This window comes from Solenopsis invicta, chromosome 7, assembly GCF_016802725.1.
Source record: "Solenopsis invicta isolate M01_SB chromosome 7, UNIL_Sinv_3.0, whole genome shotgun sequence".
Classification (NCBI taxonomy): Eukaryota; Metazoa; Arthropoda; class Insecta; order Hymenoptera; family Formicidae; genus Solenopsis; species Solenopsis invicta.
Window position 1 is genome coordinate 1,088,570 of NC_052670.1, and position 19,117 is coordinate 1,107,686.

The 19,117-nt window shown below is 45.2% G+C and overlaps 2 protein-coding genes across 10 annotated transcripts in view; one reads left to right on the forward strand and one right to left on the reverse strand.

Annotated features, from left to right (window-relative positions):
• Window positions 1-19,117, forward strand: part of LOC105193551 (zinc finger protein 708) — a 46,361-nt gene that overhangs the window by 4,974 nt on the left and 22,270 nt on the right. The gene's annotated exons all lie outside the window — the stretch shown is intronic.
• Window positions 3,734-18,054, reverse strand: LOC105193598 (troponin T, skeletal muscle). 9 transcript variants are annotated; one of them, XM_026135727.2, is made up of 15 exons: window positions 17,730-18,020; window positions 15,629-15,674; window positions 14,378-14,405; window positions 13,526-13,546; window positions 11,935-11,952; window positions 9,657-9,687; window positions 9,285-9,389; window positions 9,104-9,200; window positions 8,972-9,008; window positions 6,967-7,075; window positions 6,650-6,868; window positions 6,173-6,265; window positions 6,010-6,090; window positions 4,827-4,905; window positions 3,745-4,416 (listed from the first exon to the last, which is right to left on the reverse strand). In XM_026135727.2, the coding sequence occupies exons 6-15, from the start codon at window positions 9,660-9,662 to the stop codon at window positions 4,172-4,174; spliced, it is 1,071 nt and encodes a 356-aa protein (XP_025991512.1). In that variant the 5' UTR covers window positions 9,663-9,687; window positions 11,935-11,952; window positions 13,526-13,546; window positions 14,378-14,405; window positions 15,629-15,674; window positions 17,730-18,020; the 3' UTR covers window positions 3,745-4,171. The 9 variants fall into 9 exon arrangements, with proteins under 9 accessions (XP_025991503.1, XP_025991512.1, XP_025991518.1 ...); XM_026135733.2 differs by lacking the exon at window positions 11,935-11,952; XM_026135726.2 differs by lacking the exons at window positions 4,827-4,905; window positions 13,526-13,546; window positions 14,378-14,405 and adding an exon at window positions 5,630-5,708 and having other exon boundaries at window positions 17,730-18,054.

The window sequence follows — 19,117 nt, forward strand, 5'->3', positions numbered from 1 at the left end:
CTCTATAAATTTTATTAGGCTATATTTTTATCGTTTATCCGGAGCTCTTTTATTTCATTTTGATCACTGACATTCTAAATTTTAAAAAATTTCTGAAACGAAGGATAATTCACATTTTAATTACTGCATTTAAATCCGTCCAGTTAAAAATATATTGAAAAAAAATATGAAGATATCTAATATTTTTGGCCAAGGCCTGCAATTGTATAGATCGGATTTGGCCAATGTGTAGTTGAGAGTTAATATGCATTACTCTCTCGAGAATGCGATTACATTAGACTGTGTTTCAACACACTGTATCAATCCAGTTCAATCCAATCCTGCCACATTAGGTAAATCGGAAATTCAAGCAGTTCAATTCAAGCGACACCTTTTCATTTTTTGCAGATCTGTCATTACTGTCGTTAGGCGCGTATGGCGCAACGGTTTCGTTTTTCCTCCACCATTCGATTTAAAAATCACAGATTGCGCTAAAAAATGATTTGAACTAAAATCTTGTCTGCAAGAGCATTGAGCTGAAACGTTGAGTTTTTCTATTTTTATGTCCCTCGCGGGGAAAAAAATGAATATCTCGAAATCTCGACGATAGAGATTCGAGATATATGTACTTATACACTCGACGTATCTGTCATTTACAACGTCAATTTCGTCCCAGTTTCCCGTAGCTCATCCGGATTGACAACTCGATTGTAAACGGAGGGATATATCTCGCTGCAATCATACTTGTACTCCCGCGCATCTGGGAACTCAGCCGCGTTTTAGCTTCGGTGCCTCGATTAAAGGCGGATCGATCTCTTCCCTCCCCAGGAAACGAGGTCGATTGTCGCTTACCTCATTGAAAAAGCGGCTCTCTCGTAGCGGCGGGCCGTGGTCAGCACGCCAACGTTCCTCCGTTTCCCGTCTTCGCGACGACCGACATAGTCGTAGGTGAGGGTTCACGTATAATCGTCGCTCGCATCCACCGACCCGCGATCAACGTCACAACGAGCGGTACGTTCTCGCGAAGACGCGTCCGTCGGTTACGAACACTTGCATAGTCGCACGACGTCGCGACGTGACGGATGACCCGACCGGCAATTATCCGCGATCGTCAGGTGAACGCGCACGTGCGCCCCGATCGCTCTTGATCGCTCTCACTTCATTTCGAGCCGGCACTTGACTCGCAAGTCGCAACGCGACTCGAGTGTCGCACTCGGCGACGGCTCAGCTTCGTTGACGTAAAATGTCATTCGCGAGAGTAATCCGGAGTAATCGCGATACGATGACGAAACGCAGTCTGTACATTGGTAATCCGGAGCGAGCGCGATATCGAGTCCATCTAGATGTCCACTTGTCCACTGATACATGCATACATCCGCGACTGGTTCGACCGATCGGTTATCGCGGCTAATCGGGGATCTCTTTGAATGAACGTCGCAAGGCCACAGGTGCACTGCAAACGCGAACGAGAGTGTGTGTGTGGTGATAATACTTGACGATAATTCCTTACGACAGAGTCAACGTATCTCGGCGAGACGCGCGGGAAAACGCGAAGCACGTTCGAGCGGAACGAGACTGTCCCGTCCCGTCCCGTTCGCGATTGTCCACGTTATCGAGATCGGTTCGGACGACTTAACGGGTTCCCGACCGACCGTTCTTCGTCCGGAAAGAAAAACTTCCGACGGCACTTACTCATACTTAGCACCTACGCCGACGCCGACGCGCGATGACTCTCTCTCTCGTGTCAGTTAACACTACTTTGTCGAAACGCTGCGCAACGCGATGCAACGCCGCGCGGCGCGCAACGAAGGTGGATGGTCCCGTTATACCTCGTCGACCGGTGATCGGGTGACCGTGAAACTCGACGAGACCACGGCTAGACGAACGCTTCCGGCGATATTTGAGGGCCGTTCGATGTACTCGGAGAGGATCCGTTTTCTCCAGAGGAGACGTAGGACCGCGACGGTGGAGGATTCACTGCCATTATAAATAGTTGTGACCGAGACGACTAGAGGCTCGCGACCAAGTGTAACGGAAAGAGGGACCAGACGAAGGAAGAGGACGGAGGTCAGGCCAGAGAGAAATGACGATACGTCGGTTGCTAGCGATGGACTCGAGCGACCGTCGAGGCTGCTCGCTCGCTCGCTCGCTCGCTCGCCCGGTTGGCTGGCTGGTTGGCTGGCTTCAACCGCCGCACCGCGCGAACAAAGGGAATACTGAACGACGGATTCCAAACCAAGACCGAATTTTTAGGGATTAATTGGATTCGAAATCGAGCGTACACTTTGAGCATTTCTATCCCGTCGTTTTGAAATTTCGCGAGAAATCTCGTCTTCTTTTCAATTTGCTCTGCCTTTGATTTTGTTTCTCCCATAAATCGTCGCATTCTGTCATTCATACATTCTTTCCCGAATAAGCTCCCGCCGAGTAACGGATCGTTAATGTCGCATGACGACTGAATATCTCCCGACTCTAGTCCGCTTAGCTCCTCCGCTGTCGCTACTTGAGCGGACTTGGAAGCGCCGGACGAGCGAGCAATTAATCACCGGCTAGAACGGGCGGATCAGCTCTATCGCTAATCGCGTCACTCGCCTCATCCCGCCGTCGTCCTCGTCCTGCCAACGTGCCATTGTTTTCGAAGCCGCTTGTAATTCTAATCGCGACGGGCATCGACGCCGCGAGACATCCGCTGTTCCTCGTTGCGCTCTCGCGGCTCGTGCGCGCGGCAATCCCGAGCTATAATCCGCGTATAAGAATCTATTTTCGATATTAATTTTTTTCTGGCACCGCGCTCTGGCTCCTTCTCGCGTCGCCGCTATTTTCCGCACTTACGCGAACTCCTCGAATCGTCCCAAGATACGACGCAATGGGCCAGATCTCGACTTGGATCGACAACTTTAGGTTGCGAGTTTAAAATTAAGAATGTTAAGAATTTACAATGTATGTTCAAAATTGCTGCTGAATCAATTTAACGTTCGCACTCCTTACAAAGTAAAAAGAATACATCCAAGTAGGCGTTGACGGTTCGAAATGACACTCAAATTGAGTGTTAACCAAATTGGAGGTTCGTTCGAGATGAGTTAACACTCAATTTGAGGGACGCGAGCGGTTCGTCAAGATTTGTGAAAGGTAAGAATCATTAATCTTACCAATAGCGCAACATCAGCGGCAGCAAGCCGGAGCTTATCGAACCTTAAGGCGGCGGTCTTACGTAACCGCTATTATCAACATCAACCTGCTATTGCGAAATGACTAAGTAGGCCTGCAATGGGATACTTAACTCGCTCTCGCAATTTCCTTCTGTTGAAACCGCACGCGACGCGAGTGCATGCTTTGTATCGTAACGTGTGGTCGGCGAAATGTTCCTGTATCTTGTCTCGATAAGCAAAACCGCAGGCGAGGCAGCGCTTCCGCGTAGCCAAGGGCACGACACGTCAATTTTACGATAAGACTTATCGCGAGGCATGTATGGCGTGACGCGTATAGAACGTTTTCGCTTTAAAGCTTCGGGATCGAATATCCTTCTCGAAGATAGATTGATACAGGGAAAGGTAATTTGACTTTGAAAATATCGCATAATCAAATCACTGTTCCTTTTTCCAAATAAATTACCTTTACTTTCTCGTACTTAATGTATTTTTCTTCCTCCAATGACTAATCTAAGAATGAAGTCGCAGAACGATCGTTAAACACTTGACGCGCGTGGACCTTTAGAGAGAATAAGCTTTTCTGAAAACGACGAATTTTTATATGATAAATCATTTTATTTTAATAATCCGTGTGCCTGCGTTTTGTACAGTATAATAATAATAATAATAGTAATAATAGTAGAGAAGTAGTAGTAGCAGTAGTAACAATAGAGGAGTAGTAGTTTTATAATAGATAATAGTAGAGTAGCAGTAGCGGCCGTACAAGTGACGCAATGCGGTAGTATAATGATATTTACTACGGAAGCAACATTCGTCGTCCGTTCGAATCTCGGAGAGGAGCCCGACTGAGCCCCTGGCTTTCCCGGAAGTCGATGATGAAAGACGCTGTCGACGTTGTAGGCATATTTCTACCGACTCGGCCACTACGGACTACGCTCGATCCCTTTGTTCGAAAAGTGTTAACGAGAGACTGCTGTGCAACGATCATTTTTTTTTGAAATTTTCCTTAACATCCATTTACGCGCCGAAGCGAATCAGAAAGTTTATTCCTCCTCTTCCTCCTCCTCCTCCTCCTCCTCTTCCTCCTCCTCCTCCTCCTCCTCTTCCTCCTCCTCTTCCTCCTCCTCTTCCTCGCCTTCCTCCTTCACCTCCTCCTCCTCTTCCTCGTCGAATTGGGGCTCCTCGAGGTCGTCGTCGACGGCGGCCTTCACGTCTTCCTCGCCCTCCGGTGACTCGGGATCGCCAGGCTTCTTGCCCGGTCGCTCACCGAACCACTTAGGTAACTTCGCTGTTATCCACGGAAAGTGACGGATTAATTTTGCACAATTAGGAGAGGAACGTGGAATGCACTAATTGCTAAATGTACCAGATTAGAATTCTACGATGCTAAATGATAACAAAAACCAGTGCGGAGGAACTTTCAACGGATATTCGAGATATTAATTAAAGCGAGACTGGCTTATCGCTTAGGAATAAATTTCGTGCTGATTTTCAGATAAATGTAATAATGTCGAGTCGATCGTCATAATTATTAAAGGAAGATGGAATTTCCCCGGAAACTTTCAACTTTCCCATCGAAACGCTCCCTACTTGTATTTCGACGTCTCGAGCAGCACCGGAAGCCTCTTTTAAAGCTCTCGCGAGCTGCTCCGGCTTCGGGGTCGGCTCGAAGCCTCGAAAGCAAAGTTTAATACGTACTCTTCTGACGACCCATGAACTGTTGTTTTTGTTCGGCCCACTGCTTCTCCATGATCTCCTTCTGCTGTTCGTTCAGACCCTGAAACATCAACGGACAAAATGGCATGCTAGGGGTTACTCTCACACATCGGGACCTTTCGCCTGGGAACCCTCTCTATCCTTACTATTTTTTTCTCTGGGTCGTACAAATCTCCCCGTGGCGAAGTTAAGGCTGACAGTCACGATCGACAGAATTAAAGTCACAAAGGTCATCTATTTTCACGATCGTATCGTCTTCCAGTCTTGGTTACGATCTTCGAAGCTCGCTCTTCTGACATTCTGAAGAATGAATTCTCGGATTTCGCGCGGAAAATGAGGATAAATCAAACACCCACCCTCTTGACTGTGTCGTAGGGAAAAATACCGAGAAACTTGCGATACACTTTTAAAACGTTGAGTGACGTAAACAAATTTTTGCAGACGAAAATTTTGCAGAGTTATTAAGAGTGAAATTATTTTCGTGATTGCTGGACTGCTGTCGCATCTCTCTCCTGGGCAGTGCACGTAAAAAAGGAAAAAAAAAAGAGAAATCACTATCACGGTGTGTGGGCACAAATATCGTGCTTTCATGTACACCATCGAGACAACACGAACACAGGAATCAACGTGGCTGGTAGTACCATCTCGACCGTTTAGTCAACGAGAACAAGGAACAAGTACATAAATTAGAAACACGTTCGTCCGTAAGATTGTGGAGATACAATCGGCAAGGCAAGCAAGGGGAGGATGATAGATACAGTGACAGAGATCACGATTGAACTCACTTTTGGTGCGCTTCATAAATTGTTCAGTTTTCTGTTTCCACGTTTTCTCGCTGATCTCCGCTAAGAGCGTGTCATAGCCCTGCGATTCAATCGACAATATGCTCACTAATCGCCTTTATATGTGAGATGTCAAATTCATTCCTACCATGTCCGACGGTTCAATTGTATTATAACGAGAACGAATTTCTATTTTTACATACGTGTATATGTAATGTCTTGGTAATCTGGTGATGGTAGAGTGTTGTTTGAATGTGAAAAAAATTCACCCGCAATCGTGTCGCGAAGTGAGAGAATTCTCGATTTGACTTGGTATTCTGAGAGTGGCGAAGACTATCGTATAAAAATTTTTATGTATTGGAGAAGTTAGAAAGTATACTTACGCCTTCGAAAAGTTTCTTCTTGTCGTCGTAGGACCTGGTATCGACGCGACGTTCATACTTCGAGGCAACTTGGATTTTCGGCTGTGAAAAAAAAAAACGATTCGACATTAATGACAGTTCTTCCCGTCTCTTCCTCCTTCTAAACGGATACGACGTTACGTACGGGATATTTGCCAGTTAAAGCCTCGGGATCGAGACCCTTCTTCAAGGCTTTGTGCCTCAGTTGTTGTTTCTGACGTTCCTTCAGCTCTTTAAGCTACGATAAAAGGGCAATATCGATTTATCAATACGGCTACAAAACAATACACGGACTATAATTAAACTCGCGTCCGTACAACTTATTTCCCGAGAGGAAACGGTCAATATATATTTCCTGTTCTTTCTTTCCATTTTTCATGAGACCTGTATAAAATTATTATTCATACACCCGTATGAATAATTTATTCTTACGCAATTTTTATTCATTAAAACTTTTCACAATCATTTTTATATAATTAAATCTTGCGTAGCAAACAAGAAATATTTTAAATAGTGACAATTTAAATTTGATTAGAAATGCGATAAATTTTTTCTCACGTTGTTTAGATAAGGCGAAATAATTCTCGATATTCTCAGAATGGTACAAATCGTAAAAACTTACATCGTAATCTTGACGCTTTTGTCGCTCTTCCAAATCGTACTTTTCGGTTTCAAGTTTAACTATGGCCTCCCACAATTCGGTAGCCTTAGTACGGAGCTTGTCAATGGACAGACCTTCGATTTCCAAAGGCTTGATGCGAATGCTAAGGGAGATCTTCTTCTCCTCTTCGAGCTGCTCTTTCGTCTTATTACGCTCGAGTTGCGCCGATGTAAGATTACCCTAAATTCACATAAAAGCATTCCCAGTTAGAGAATACCTAATTGCTACTGACAAGAGAGAGAGAGAGAGAGAGAGAGAGAGAGAGAGAAAGTACTCACCGCAAGAGCATCTTTCTTGGTGATGGTAAAGTTTGGACCCTTCGCTTTGCTCTGGTCTTTCATCGCTTGCATCATAGCCTGTCGCTTCTTTTCCGATTCCTCCAAGCGCCTAAAATGTAGCGACTAAATATAGAACAATGTCCAAACATGTACATAAAAAATTTTCTAATAAGACATTTCCTCAATTTAAAAAAAAAAAAACACAATTTTTAAATAAAAAATATAAAAATATAGATCCTATTCTATTTCAAATAGCTAAATAACTGTCTGTGATCAATTTTATTTATCTACATGTGGCAACAGAAAAATCGGACTGCATCTACATTTCAGCAACAATACAACGTAGAGTCAAATGCCGCTGCCAGTTGCATTAGATCTTTGAGTGTCTGGCTACAAACGTGGTGTCGAGTTTTGTACACTGAAACACTTGCTACACCCGATCTCGTAATATTGTATTAGTGCCGCGTGACTATTCGGAAATGGAGCAAATGGCGAATGTAAAATAAATTCAGAGAAACTGCTACAGGGAGACCCTTGAAATGTTCCGAGAAGCTTACATAGTAAGAGAGCCACGAGAGGTCGCACTTAGTGTTTTGAGCGGCACTCACATTTTCAAAAGGCTAAATGTCGCTAAGACAACAAAGGCCTGGACGAAGAAATTCGACGATTAGCACGAACAGGTTGTTGAATTTTCTCAACATTTTCGGGGGTGCTGTTAATGCGCGACGTCCAGTTTTTTTCATCGTTCCTCAGACCTTTTTAAAAGCATAAATGCCACTTGAAACAGTTCTTCATTGCCATGAGCAGTTTAAGGGTGGCAGCATTTTAAAGGTGATAAGATTCCTCGAGTTTATGACACAAAGTTTCACCCTCGCTTTTTGCTCCATTTTCGTAAATCGCAGCGCGATATTAACTAACGTTACGAGATCACGTGTAGTAAATGTTCTAGTGTACAAAATTCGACACCACGTTGCAGTCCGACACTCAAAGGTCTAAAGCATTGACTTCCAGCGGCACTTGGCTGTAACGTGGCGCTGTCGCCGAAGGGCGAATATAGTTCGGCTTTCTCATAATTGTCTCATATTATTATAAATTTACAAGCTTAGTATCAATTAAACACCCGACAAAAGCATAGCAACGTAAACTGTATACAATTGACAATTCTTTCAATTTGAAATAATTTATCCTTTGATAAATAAAGAACGATCGATTACGCTCGCGGACACGGATTGGATCCGGATTACAAACTGCAAATTGTTAATCGTCAATTGTTAATCAGATGAAAGTAAAGTGAAAGATCTGAATTGTGTAAATCGCAAAATAGATGAGCTTTTATTTTTGAGATCCGTGATACTCGATTCATGCCAATGGATATCGAAATTCGTCGCTTATCGCGGCTGTTGTGAATTTATATTTTTCTTTTCGGTTCACGCATAATCATCATTAAAAGCAAAAGGCATATAACGAAATTTTTTTGTGAATTTTTATCGTGACGAGTCCACATTCAATAATTCACAATCCGGAACGCGTGTCTGCAATGCGTAGTACGTTACGAACTCTAGAGCCATCATATAATCTGTATAAAATATTTCCATCGCAAATAATGGTTCGCAAATAACAAGAATGTTAATTTACTCAAGTCAACAATTGCGTTAACGATTGCAAAAAATGCTGTGTAGTATCAATAAGTAAATTCATTAACGATCGCATTTTTGCGCGCGCGCGCGCGCGCTCGTAGTAGTGACATAAATAATGTGATACTCTTGCTGATAGTTATCTTATCATTCGCGACATAAATATTTCAAAATTGACAACTGGTCGTTCTTCATTTATCGACATTTCGGAGAATTTTCTTTATTTTGCCTACTTAAATTACTTTTGATAAAAGAACAGAACAAGATTCAACTATTTAGAAGAGAACAGGACCTTTTAGACAAAATAATATTCCCCTTTTTTAGAATCTCTCGAATTTATTACGAGACATTAAGACTGTGCAAACACCTACCTTCTCTTCTCTTCGATGTCACGTTGTTTCTTTTCCTCTGAAAAAATTTAAAGAACTTTATTGAAATTCCGTTTAGAGGAAGAAACGAGAGTGGGAGTGGAAAAGGGCGGAAAAGGGCACTAACGCATTTACCGATTTCACGTTGGCGACGTTCCTCCTCTTCCTTCTTCTTCTGAGCCAATCTCTTCTCCTCGTCCGCGCGGGTGACCTTGCGCTTGGCTTGCTTCTCCTAAAACGACATGAAGTATCAAGGAGAAACTAACGAGTATACAAACGAGAAACTAACGAGTATATAAATAAGGACAGATCGTACCTTTAATCTCTTCAACTCCTCTTCCTCCTTGGCTCTCTGCTTTCGCCATTCCGCTATGTATTCTTTGAGCTGTTCGTCAAGGTCGCTTCTTTTCTGTTCTTGCCTCTGAATTTTTAACGACGAGTTAGTCGTAACGCGTATTCGATCGCGGTTCCCTTAACGATCGTGCTAGAACCCAACGTATATCCCTTCCGCCCATGCGGCGGCGGCAGCAGCAGCAGCAGCAGCGGCATCAGCGCGATTGATAGACAGAAGAGCGCGTTGCCCACATACATTTCGCTTTTCCGTAAAAGTGCTCTTTTTATCACGAACCGTGTTGCGCGGGGGATTTTGGGTACTCGCACGACGTTATTTACGAGCAGCAGCACTCACCTTCATAAACTCGGGATTCTCGCCAGATTCCCTGAAGGAGGCCGGAGTGAAAAGAAAAGTAACTCTCTTTAAATCACGACGGTTGAGCTCGCTCTCTGGAAGATCTCGCGAGATCCCCCAGAACTCCATACGCGATTCTCACGTCCATATCTCCACTACTTAATTACAACTCCATCCATTCTCTCCCGTAGTGCATATTATTCAATGCCGCTCGTCGCACGTATACACACACAGACAACACATGGGCGGAACAGACAGACAGATAGATGCATGGTCGGATAAACAGAAATAGAGCGGGACGAGAGGGGAGGAGGGTGGCTGAGGTGCGAGAAGAGAGAAAGAAAAAGAAAAAAGAAAAAGAGAAGAGGCAAATAGTAAGGCGACAATAATGTGCAAGCGTATAGAAAGAAGACACCAAAGTGCGCACCGCATCAGCGAAGGCATTAATGAGAGTAGCGAGAGGAATCCCATGACTGTCTTAAATAATTCAGGTTGAATAATTCAGTCGTAAGGATCGTGAGTGATCGTGGATTTGTGAGTGATCAGAAGAGAGATATATATATATATCGGAGGCAGGGGAACGCTCTGGCTCTGGGGACAATGAAATTGTCCAATTTTCAAAAATGGATCTAACGTAACGTTCGAGCTGGAGGTCGAACACGCGACTCCGAGAGAACAAGGAAGAGAGTACCGTGATCGTTGTCGAATTTTGGCTTCCCCGGGCTTTCTCAAGGGTGCCATTTTACAATTTTTTTCATCTATCTTCTATAATTTACGTCGTGAAAAATGTCGGGGATGTACGTGTGAGAACCGCTTGCTCATGGGATCTGCGGGCTTGGGGTGTTGCAATTATTGCTTGCGAGTCGATCAATTATGGCGCAAAGTCAATATATATAAATTAATATTGGGGGGGGGGGGGAAATCGGACAAAATAACGAGCCTTGAGATACAAGGACGTGTGACACATTACGCTTTGACGTAAACTCGAACAAGACGTGATTATGTACAACTCGTTAATTCGTTATTAATCAGAGAGACAAAAACGTAAAACACGCGGGGGTGCGAAAGAGATTTTAAGTACGAGAGGAACATTGGGGAGAGGGGGCGGGGGGGGGGTGGCGGCCTCGAACACCGACAACGAGCGATTAGACGTCACCAATCGAGGACTGAGATCCAGAGCGCATCCAGGTTACTTGCGTAAACTACGATTTGATTTTTCTTTTTTTTTTTTTACGTAAAATATAAAAGGCGCGACGTGGAAACATTTTGTGTTGTACAATTTGATTTGGTAAGTATCGGCGAGTCGGCGCAGATCGAGCGTAAATATGCATCGGTGCAGCAGTGTGCTGCATTATGTATCGAACGGTTGGACCGTTAATAAGATCACGGCGCCGGGGCGTGGTACATTTTGAGCAGACGTCGGTCTTAGAATAAACTGTGTGTTACGTTATTGTGCATATATTTATGAGAGACGCCTGGCGGGCTCCCAAACGGCTCAAGTATCGTCGTCGCGCGTTAGCGTTATGCAACCGCGCGATGGAATATTCACGAACGCCCGCGATTTACGTTACCACCGCGCCGCGTCGATAAATATATCCTATTATTATTCACCGTCGCGCGCTACACACAGGCCAACGATCGCGTTATCCGTCCGGTATCTGTAAACAAGATCCTCCCCGACGATATAGATAGAAATTGGCAAATCTACAGCCCGCAACTCGACCGTAACGCGAAACGTCGAAGCCGGGCGACGGAATCCTCCTCCTCTGCGATCTCATTCCTGCCGCGTGACGAATAATCTGTGAGGCTCTCTGGCGGCCGGTTTCGCCGACGTCAACTTCGATCCGTTAATTTCGTCCACGCTCCCGGCGGTGGTGGTTCTGCGAAAACCACGAGCGCGAGGATTCGACCCCGTCGTTCGCTTAATCGCGTAATTTACGATAAATCAAGCGGAAGACCGGCAAGCCGCGTTTATAAGCTCACCGAGACACCCCAGGACACACACGCGTCGCACGTGCCTCCTCCTTGAGACGGAACCTATAAATATCCCAACCGGTCTTTCGCCCGATTTATCGCGAATCTCGCGTAAAAATATCATTTCTCCTTCTGCCTCTAGAAAATTAAAAAAAAAAAAAAAAATAATGAAAGATACTCCCGAGTTTAATTGACGTCGGAAAAACCGACTTTGGACGGGAAAGGGGGATGTGAGACAGCGGTCGAAGAGAACAGGGGGGGAAATATATTATTGACGTGTAAACACCTCGATTATTCAACTTACTTTTGGGACGCCCTACCCCTATAAAAAAAAGAAAGTACAGATTCATTAATAAGGTCGTGTGATTGGTCGCTTACGTAGGACTGCACAAAGCTGCACGAAAATTATAACAAAATCGGTATCGCTCGTCTCCAACTTGCGCTTTCCTTTCTTTTCTTTTCTTTTCTTTTTTTTTCCGTGCAAAATGAATCCGAACCGACCGCTCGATCGCGCGGACGATGATTGATTTGCACGTTTATTGCAAAGGCTTGGTCGTTCCCGACACTTATTTGCGAGCGAGTGATCGATATGCATCGCTTGCGCTTTCAACAATTAAGCGGCTCGTCGTTACTTTCTCTTCAACGGGGATCTCGTAGCGCTTTTGCAAAAAAAAAAAAAAAAAAAAAATCGTTTCGTTGCCCATTTGCCATAATGCGGGGGTATACAGAGGCTGATATTAGGCGACAGATATTGTTGACAGACATGACGAGGACAAAAAGATAAGGCGTGGAGAAATAAAGTGCGGGGTAAGGTGTATGTGTGCGCGTGTACTTTTGCAACTGCACCTCGAATACAACACCTGTACCGAAATGCTTCTGTGATAGATTTCGATGATGCGTGTTGTACGCCATGTGTGCGAGGGGAGGGGGGAGGGGGGTGGGTCTCTCATACACGTGTGCGTGTACGTCGTCTGTATACATAGAAAAGCGCGATAGCATTGCTGTTTGTTTTTCCTTATTTTTTAATATTCTGTTTTGTTTAATCCATCGACGCAGAACAGCGGCACAAGACAGACGTTGAGAAGAACAGCGAATACACCGGCGGCAAAATGTATTTTTACTAAAAGTTGAAATATAGAAAAACAGAAAGAGGCATGTGAGAGGGGTATGTGTGCGTGCGTGCGTGCGTGCGTGCGTGTGTGTGTGTGTGTGTGTGTGTGTGTGTGTGTGTGTGTGTCTGTCTGTCTGTGTGTGTGTGTGTGTGTGTGTGTGTGTGTGTGTGTGTGTGTGTGTGTGTGTGTGCGCGTGTGTGTGTATGTGTGGATACATCAGCATCAATTCTCTTTGAGACAATGTTATACGAAAAAGAAGAACGTCACTGAAAAAACGTCCCTTTTGTGTATTGGCACAAATAAAAATCGATAAATTCGGACAGAAGCGTTTTATAGCGATGTTCTTCCCTTTCGTGTGTTGCGATTCGACGAGAGAAGAAAAAAAATAAAGAAAGAAAAAGAAGAGGATGAAAAGAGAAAGGGAAGGAAAAGGAGAAACATAGATAGACATAGAAAGAGAGACAAAGAAAGAGAGAGAGAGAGAGCCAGCAAGTGTATCGCTATAAAAAAATTCTATGCAAAAATTATAAACGACTGCGGCGGCACAACGCGTGTGAGATGATGAAAACAAAATCAAGAGAGAGAGTATAAAACAGAGAACGGACGAACAATTAAAGACTACACCGAGACAAGACAAGACAGCGATTAGACAGCGGGGAAGAGAAAAAAAAAATGAAACGACACTGACGACAGCGCGTGAACGTACACCATTTATTGGCCGTGAACAAAAAAGAGAGATAGAGATAGAGAGAGACGTTCATATTTGTCGTGTGCAAAACTTACTCGGTCTTCTTCTCCGGCTGCCTTCGATTTTGACATTTTTTGTATCGTACCGCGCGGGTCGATTAGCCGATCGGTCGATCGATGACGAGTGACGGTTGGTTTGATTGATTGGTTGATTGGTTGGTTGGTTGGTTGATTGGTTGGTTGGTTTTGTGTGTTGTATGTGGAGATACACACAGACAGAGAGAGAGACAGGGAGTGAATAAACAAAAAAAAGAAAGAAGAAGACGGAGTTCATAAATCATAATCGGAAAGAGAAATCTGGCGTGTTGCGCGGCGCAAAAGAGACTTCAGAAAGCGATTATTCTTCATCTACGCCTCTATACGCTCTTCTCTTCTCGCTATCGATTCGTCCGTTCGTGCGTTCGTTGCGCGTTCGTTAGCTTTAATCCAACTTGACGTTTCAGTTTTACGAAAGAGGAGCAGCGACCGACGACGTTTCCAAGAAAGAGAGAAGAGGAGAGAACACAGCTCCGGATCTATATCAATTTTTCTCGACAAAGTGTCGAATGAAAAACTTTATACCTCACAAATACGCGTTCCTATCTTCGTTCGAAGAAAAAAAAAACAAAAAAAAAGAAAAGAAATATAAATCGAATCACTAATGTTAGCTAATTTGGACCTTTCAATGAGAGCGATCAATCTCTCCGCGAACTATCGAGAAACTTTCTTCGCGACTTTAATAATGAAAACCAATATTTCCGCCGCGACGCGTCTTCGCAGTAGCTACACAGGCGCTTCGTTACACAAGCCTCCGAAACTTACTTCCTGAAATGAGAAAACGAGACAATTCGTACGTTAGAGAGATACCGGGCACCGGTAATGGGAAAAACATTTAACGAAAGTGAACACTTACACTTCCTCGACTTCCTCCTCCTCGCTGTAAAAGAGAAAATGGAAAAAAGTCCAATTTAGTCAGGGTGGAAACAGTGTGGGCGATCGGGGCGTTTCAATGTGTAACAAACGGGAAAGACGGGGGGAGAGTATTGCTCTCGAAAGTTAGAGACTCAGGCTTAAAGCTCTCACTTTTTTCTTTCTCTCACGCAGATTGATTTTCGTCAATATACGCAAACTTAACTTTTTCGTAAAACTTTAAACAAAATGTAACAAAACAAAAAAAAAAATTTGCAATTCAATTGCAACGATGAATGTCGGGTGATTGAATTCAAGCTTTTATTCTCATTTGCTAAAGACTCTCGCGAGATTATCGAATTTCGATTCTCTTCTTTACTCCGATCTGAGAGCGAATTTTCTCACAATACGACAAATAGGTGACTAAACTAACTATACGAGAAAGAGGGCGGGGGGCGGGGCGTGTAACGTTGTACACTTTGGAAAATTACTCTAAATAGTTTAGAGCGGTAATGCAAGAGAGGAAAAGCGTGTAGAGTAAAAAGGGAATTATGCAAGCACGTGTAAAAATTTCATCGAGTAACAATTAGGAGTTGACTGAAGTATTCCGAGTTTCGCTCTGAGTGCTTATTAAGGGGCTCGTGCGTGGGTGCTATTGGGACGTGACGCACGCAGGGGCGGGCATCGAGATGGGCAAAGTTAGACAAATGTGAAACATCAGATAGACGGACGAGGCCACAGATCACGGGCGCTTGTTCAACCTTACGTGGGCGGTATTTAAGCTTCGCTCGGATTTTCGGTTCGTACGAAACGTGATCAACGAGCGTGCCACGGATCTTGCCTACCACCGTCGCCGCCGTTGCCCCGACTTCGGCAAGGGTGTATCCGGTTTCTCGAGTCTCTGGAAATCACTGGCGCATATCTCGGCACCTCTCTCTCGCACTTGGACTTACTACTCGTCTGGGGGAGCGGCGATATCGCGCGTTTTTTGCAGGTCGTTTATTTTAACAATTATTTGCGACTCTACTGTCTGAAGAATGGAAGAAAAAAAAGGGGGGAGGGGGGCAGTGGGTAGTCTTTCCGTCGTCGGCGGAATTGAATTTCTCGCGCGCCCGTCGGAATTCGTACCGTTCTAAAATTGGAATCGCGTCAGTTTCAAAATAAGGGATTGAGAACGTCTCGTTCGAATGCGCGAGCAATGGATGACAATTTATGTATCGGCTCGAGGGTAACGATCAGTGGGCTACTTACGAGTATTGTTCCTCGTCGTCAGACATGTTGGCGGCTGTTTAAAGCGCTGCAACACAAAAACGAGACGTTGGTTACCAGACGTTGATTTTGCCAAGTCAACGGCAAGAGATAGAAAAAAAGACTTAAATAGTAAAGCGAACTAAACAAACGATGCGCTTTCGCGTTAAACATCGCTAATTATAGATCACACTGTTCGATGAAAAACTGCGGCACACCGATTTTCTCGCGCGGAAGAGATTGCATAATTCGGACTAGGTACCAAGTGAAATCGTCAAGAGGCGAAATCTCCGTGACGTATTTGTAACTCAACTGTGCGTGTAACGCGGAACCGGTATCGGCTCTTCGACGACGCGCGGCGACGGACACGTCACGATCAATTCCGTGTAAACGATCTCAATCAGATCACTCGCCAGCGGCGCGATAAATTTGAAAGATAAACGAGCGAAGATCGAGAGAGGAGGGATGGAAAATTGGAAACCTCACCGGTTACAGATCGAAGACAGGTGGAAGAAGAAGAAGAAGTCGGAAGGATCGGACGAGGAAGCATCCCTCGAGAGGAGGGAGAGGGGAGGGGGGAGGAAGGAAGGGATGCGAGGGACGCGGATGTACAAAAATGCTCGCGCGCCTGGCCGAACCTTGCGTGGAAAAAGGGGTATCCGGAGGAAAGCCGAAGCTGAATGGGGGCCGGACAGCGCGCACCCGACGTTCCCGAAGTAATCCGATACTTGGAGGCGAGAAAGAGAAAATGCCAGTTTGCTAACCCTGGCCGCAAGCTCCGGCGCGTCGCGCACAAGCTCTATAAGGAGCCCGCGTCCCCTTCTCTGCCACGTCGCTCTAATTTTAGGCGGTACAACGCGCTCGTGCCCCTCGTTCCGCTCTCCTTTCCTTTTACCCGCGGACGGGCAACGTCGAAAGGCGACGGCGACGGCGACGGCGACGCGCTCCGTAACACTAGACGACGATCGCGATCGGGACGCGAAATCGTCGAAATACCTCGCACCTCGTCGCGAGATGTCCGAAAGGGAATATTACGCGATCTGCGATCGACCAATTTTAACATTTATTGCAATCACGATTCGTCACTGTTTTTAATTTACTATTATTTCAAGTCGCACTACAAAGGTGTTAATCCTCGACATCCGTCTTCTACTTCACGAGCCATCGAGATATCACAACTTATGCTATTTAATTTTATGAGATTCCAGCCACTCTATTTTTCACAGACTCTTCACTCACGGAAACTCCGAAAAAAAAGGGGAGAAAATACTGTAACACAAAGAGAATAAAAGGAAGAAAAGAACGCGCAAGGATACAAAGAAAAAGGAGGGAGACTGGAAGGTGGAAGGGGAGAGGATCGTTTTTTGGATCTCGCGCGAGAAGTTCGCGGATCAGAAAGTTTACGAGAGTCATTAATCTACGCCGAAAAGATACCGCGCGAAATAATAAGCGCACCACGCGATCTTACATCAATCAACTTTTCCACGTGATCGTTCACTTGCACGTCCGCCACACCGAAGGTCGGAAATTTTTTTCACTGACGGAAGGCGGAAGGCGAGCGACGAGCAGATAGAGTCGCGGTTCGCGCGGACGCGGCTACGCGTTCACGAGATTTTCACTGGCTGAGCTTTCGCGCGAGCCGCGGAACAAGCATCGCTCACACTTTTCGTTCTCCAAAAGCATTCTCTAGCATTAAGAAAGAAGATGTTTTCATTTCACGTGGTCTGTACCGATCCTCGTAACTCCGCTAACCGAGCACACTCGTTCGCTGGGCCGTTTCGCTGCGAGCAGTCGCGACCTCTCTGGCAGCGCGAACGCTGCTCCGGAGGAGGACATCCGCCGGAGATTTCTCTAGAGTTAATTACTTCGTATCGTATCCTATCACGTCGCTTTCACGTTCACAACAGTTACACGCGCGAGAAAGATACAGTCCATCGCGAACGTTCTGCGGAAGGCTAACGAGGACCAACGAGAGAAGGTGAGAAGGTGCACCGCAGAGAAGAAGAAGAAAAAAAAAAAAAAAATGCACCGCAGAGAAAAAAAAAGAGATAGAGAAAGAGAAAATGGAAATTATCGAGTACGTAATGAAAAATGTTCAACTTACACTCGGGGTGGTGTCAATGCGTGTGGACGAATGCGCGCGCGTGTGTGTGCGTGCGCGAGCGTGTGTACGTGGACGTATGTGCACGCGTGCAGATGGTTATCACGGGGGTGTCTCAGCCGGGGTGATATCGCGAGGGAAAGAGAGAAAGAGAGAGAGAGACGGGGTTCCGCACCCTCCGCAGGGGGACGAGAGAGAAAGAGAGAGACACGCACACGCACAGGAGGAGCTTATCCCGGTGGAATGTGGAGTCCGCGACAGCCTGAGCCGCTCTGAGGTCCGCCAAGTTGTCGCGGCTGGACATCAGCGGGGCTCCGGGCGTCGTGCCCGCTCCGCTTTAGAGCCTCTCCTTTCTTCTCTTGCACCCTTCTTACTCTCTCTCTTTCTCTCTCTCTGCCTCTCTTTCTCTGTTTTTCTAATAATAGAACGGTGATCCACGTATGCGGACCACTGGGAGTGATACGATCCTGGTTGATACTATTTTCGCCGGCGAGTTGCACGCCGCGCTTCCAACTCCTCCTGCGGCGGCGACTCCGCTCTTCCGCCGAACGATTGCACCAAAAGTAGGCCTGTTACGGTGTCACGCCCCCACCTCCGGATGGCCGTTGACAATGGTGAACCGGCTGGCCCGATACCCGGGGAGAAACCGCTCGACTACTGAAAATCTTTGTCTTTTATAATATGTTGCGATATGATGGCTATATAAAAAACTCAGCGTTTCATTAATGTTTCTTCTGAAAAAGCCATAACATAGATACTCGAGTATTTATCTTAATTTTATGTTGGTGCAATTTTGCCTTCCAAGCAAAACGAGTCATGAAAACATCAAAATTAGAGATTAAAATAAATAATAGATCGAAAAGTGACTTTTAAATAATCATTTTGGTGCTATGATGACTTTTGTTCTGCTTGTCTGTTCAATCAAGTTTCTTAAACTTATGAAGAAATGTACTCCGTTGCGATTGTCTTCCGATATTTTTAGCACATCCAAGAGTACGCAGAGCGGAATTTTCCTGAATTTCAACAAATTAACTCGATTTACATTATAACAATTGTATTTGCATAAAAAAAAGATCGAGGTAACGTTACAGACTGTAACTTCAGCCAATTTCTAAGAGTGTTAAAAAATATTGCACGCGCTTCGCGACTCGTATTCGTCGCGAAGGAAAAAATGCATCGCGGCAGCAATCGTAGGGAAATTGGGGCAGGGTCTGAGCGACAAAATAGAAGTTGCGATAAATGAACGGAAGCTATTTTCTGAGACCTTGATGAAAGGTGCGGTTGAAGGGGATGTTTAGTGTCACCTAAATCGCGGAAGGAAGGTCTCCTTATCAGTAACCGGCGTTATCGTCGCTATTGGAAGCTCAAACTCGGTGCTGTGTCGAATATCG

Excerpts from the sequence above, each read along its gene's own strand:
- LOC105193598 (XM_026135718.2), bottom strand. The coding sequence starts at position 9,785 with ATGGAGTTCTGGGGGATCTCGCGAGATCTTCCAGAGAGCGAGCTCAAC. Across the intron at positions 6,869-6,966 it reads CCAAGAAAGATGCTCTTGCG|GGTAATCTTACATCGGCGCA; the intron begins GTGAGTACTTTC and ends ATGTGAATTTAG. Across the intron at positions 4,417-5,629 it reads ATTTATGAAGCGCACCAAAA|CGAAGTTACCTAAGTGGTTC; the intron begins GTGAGTTCAATC and ends CGTGGATAACAG.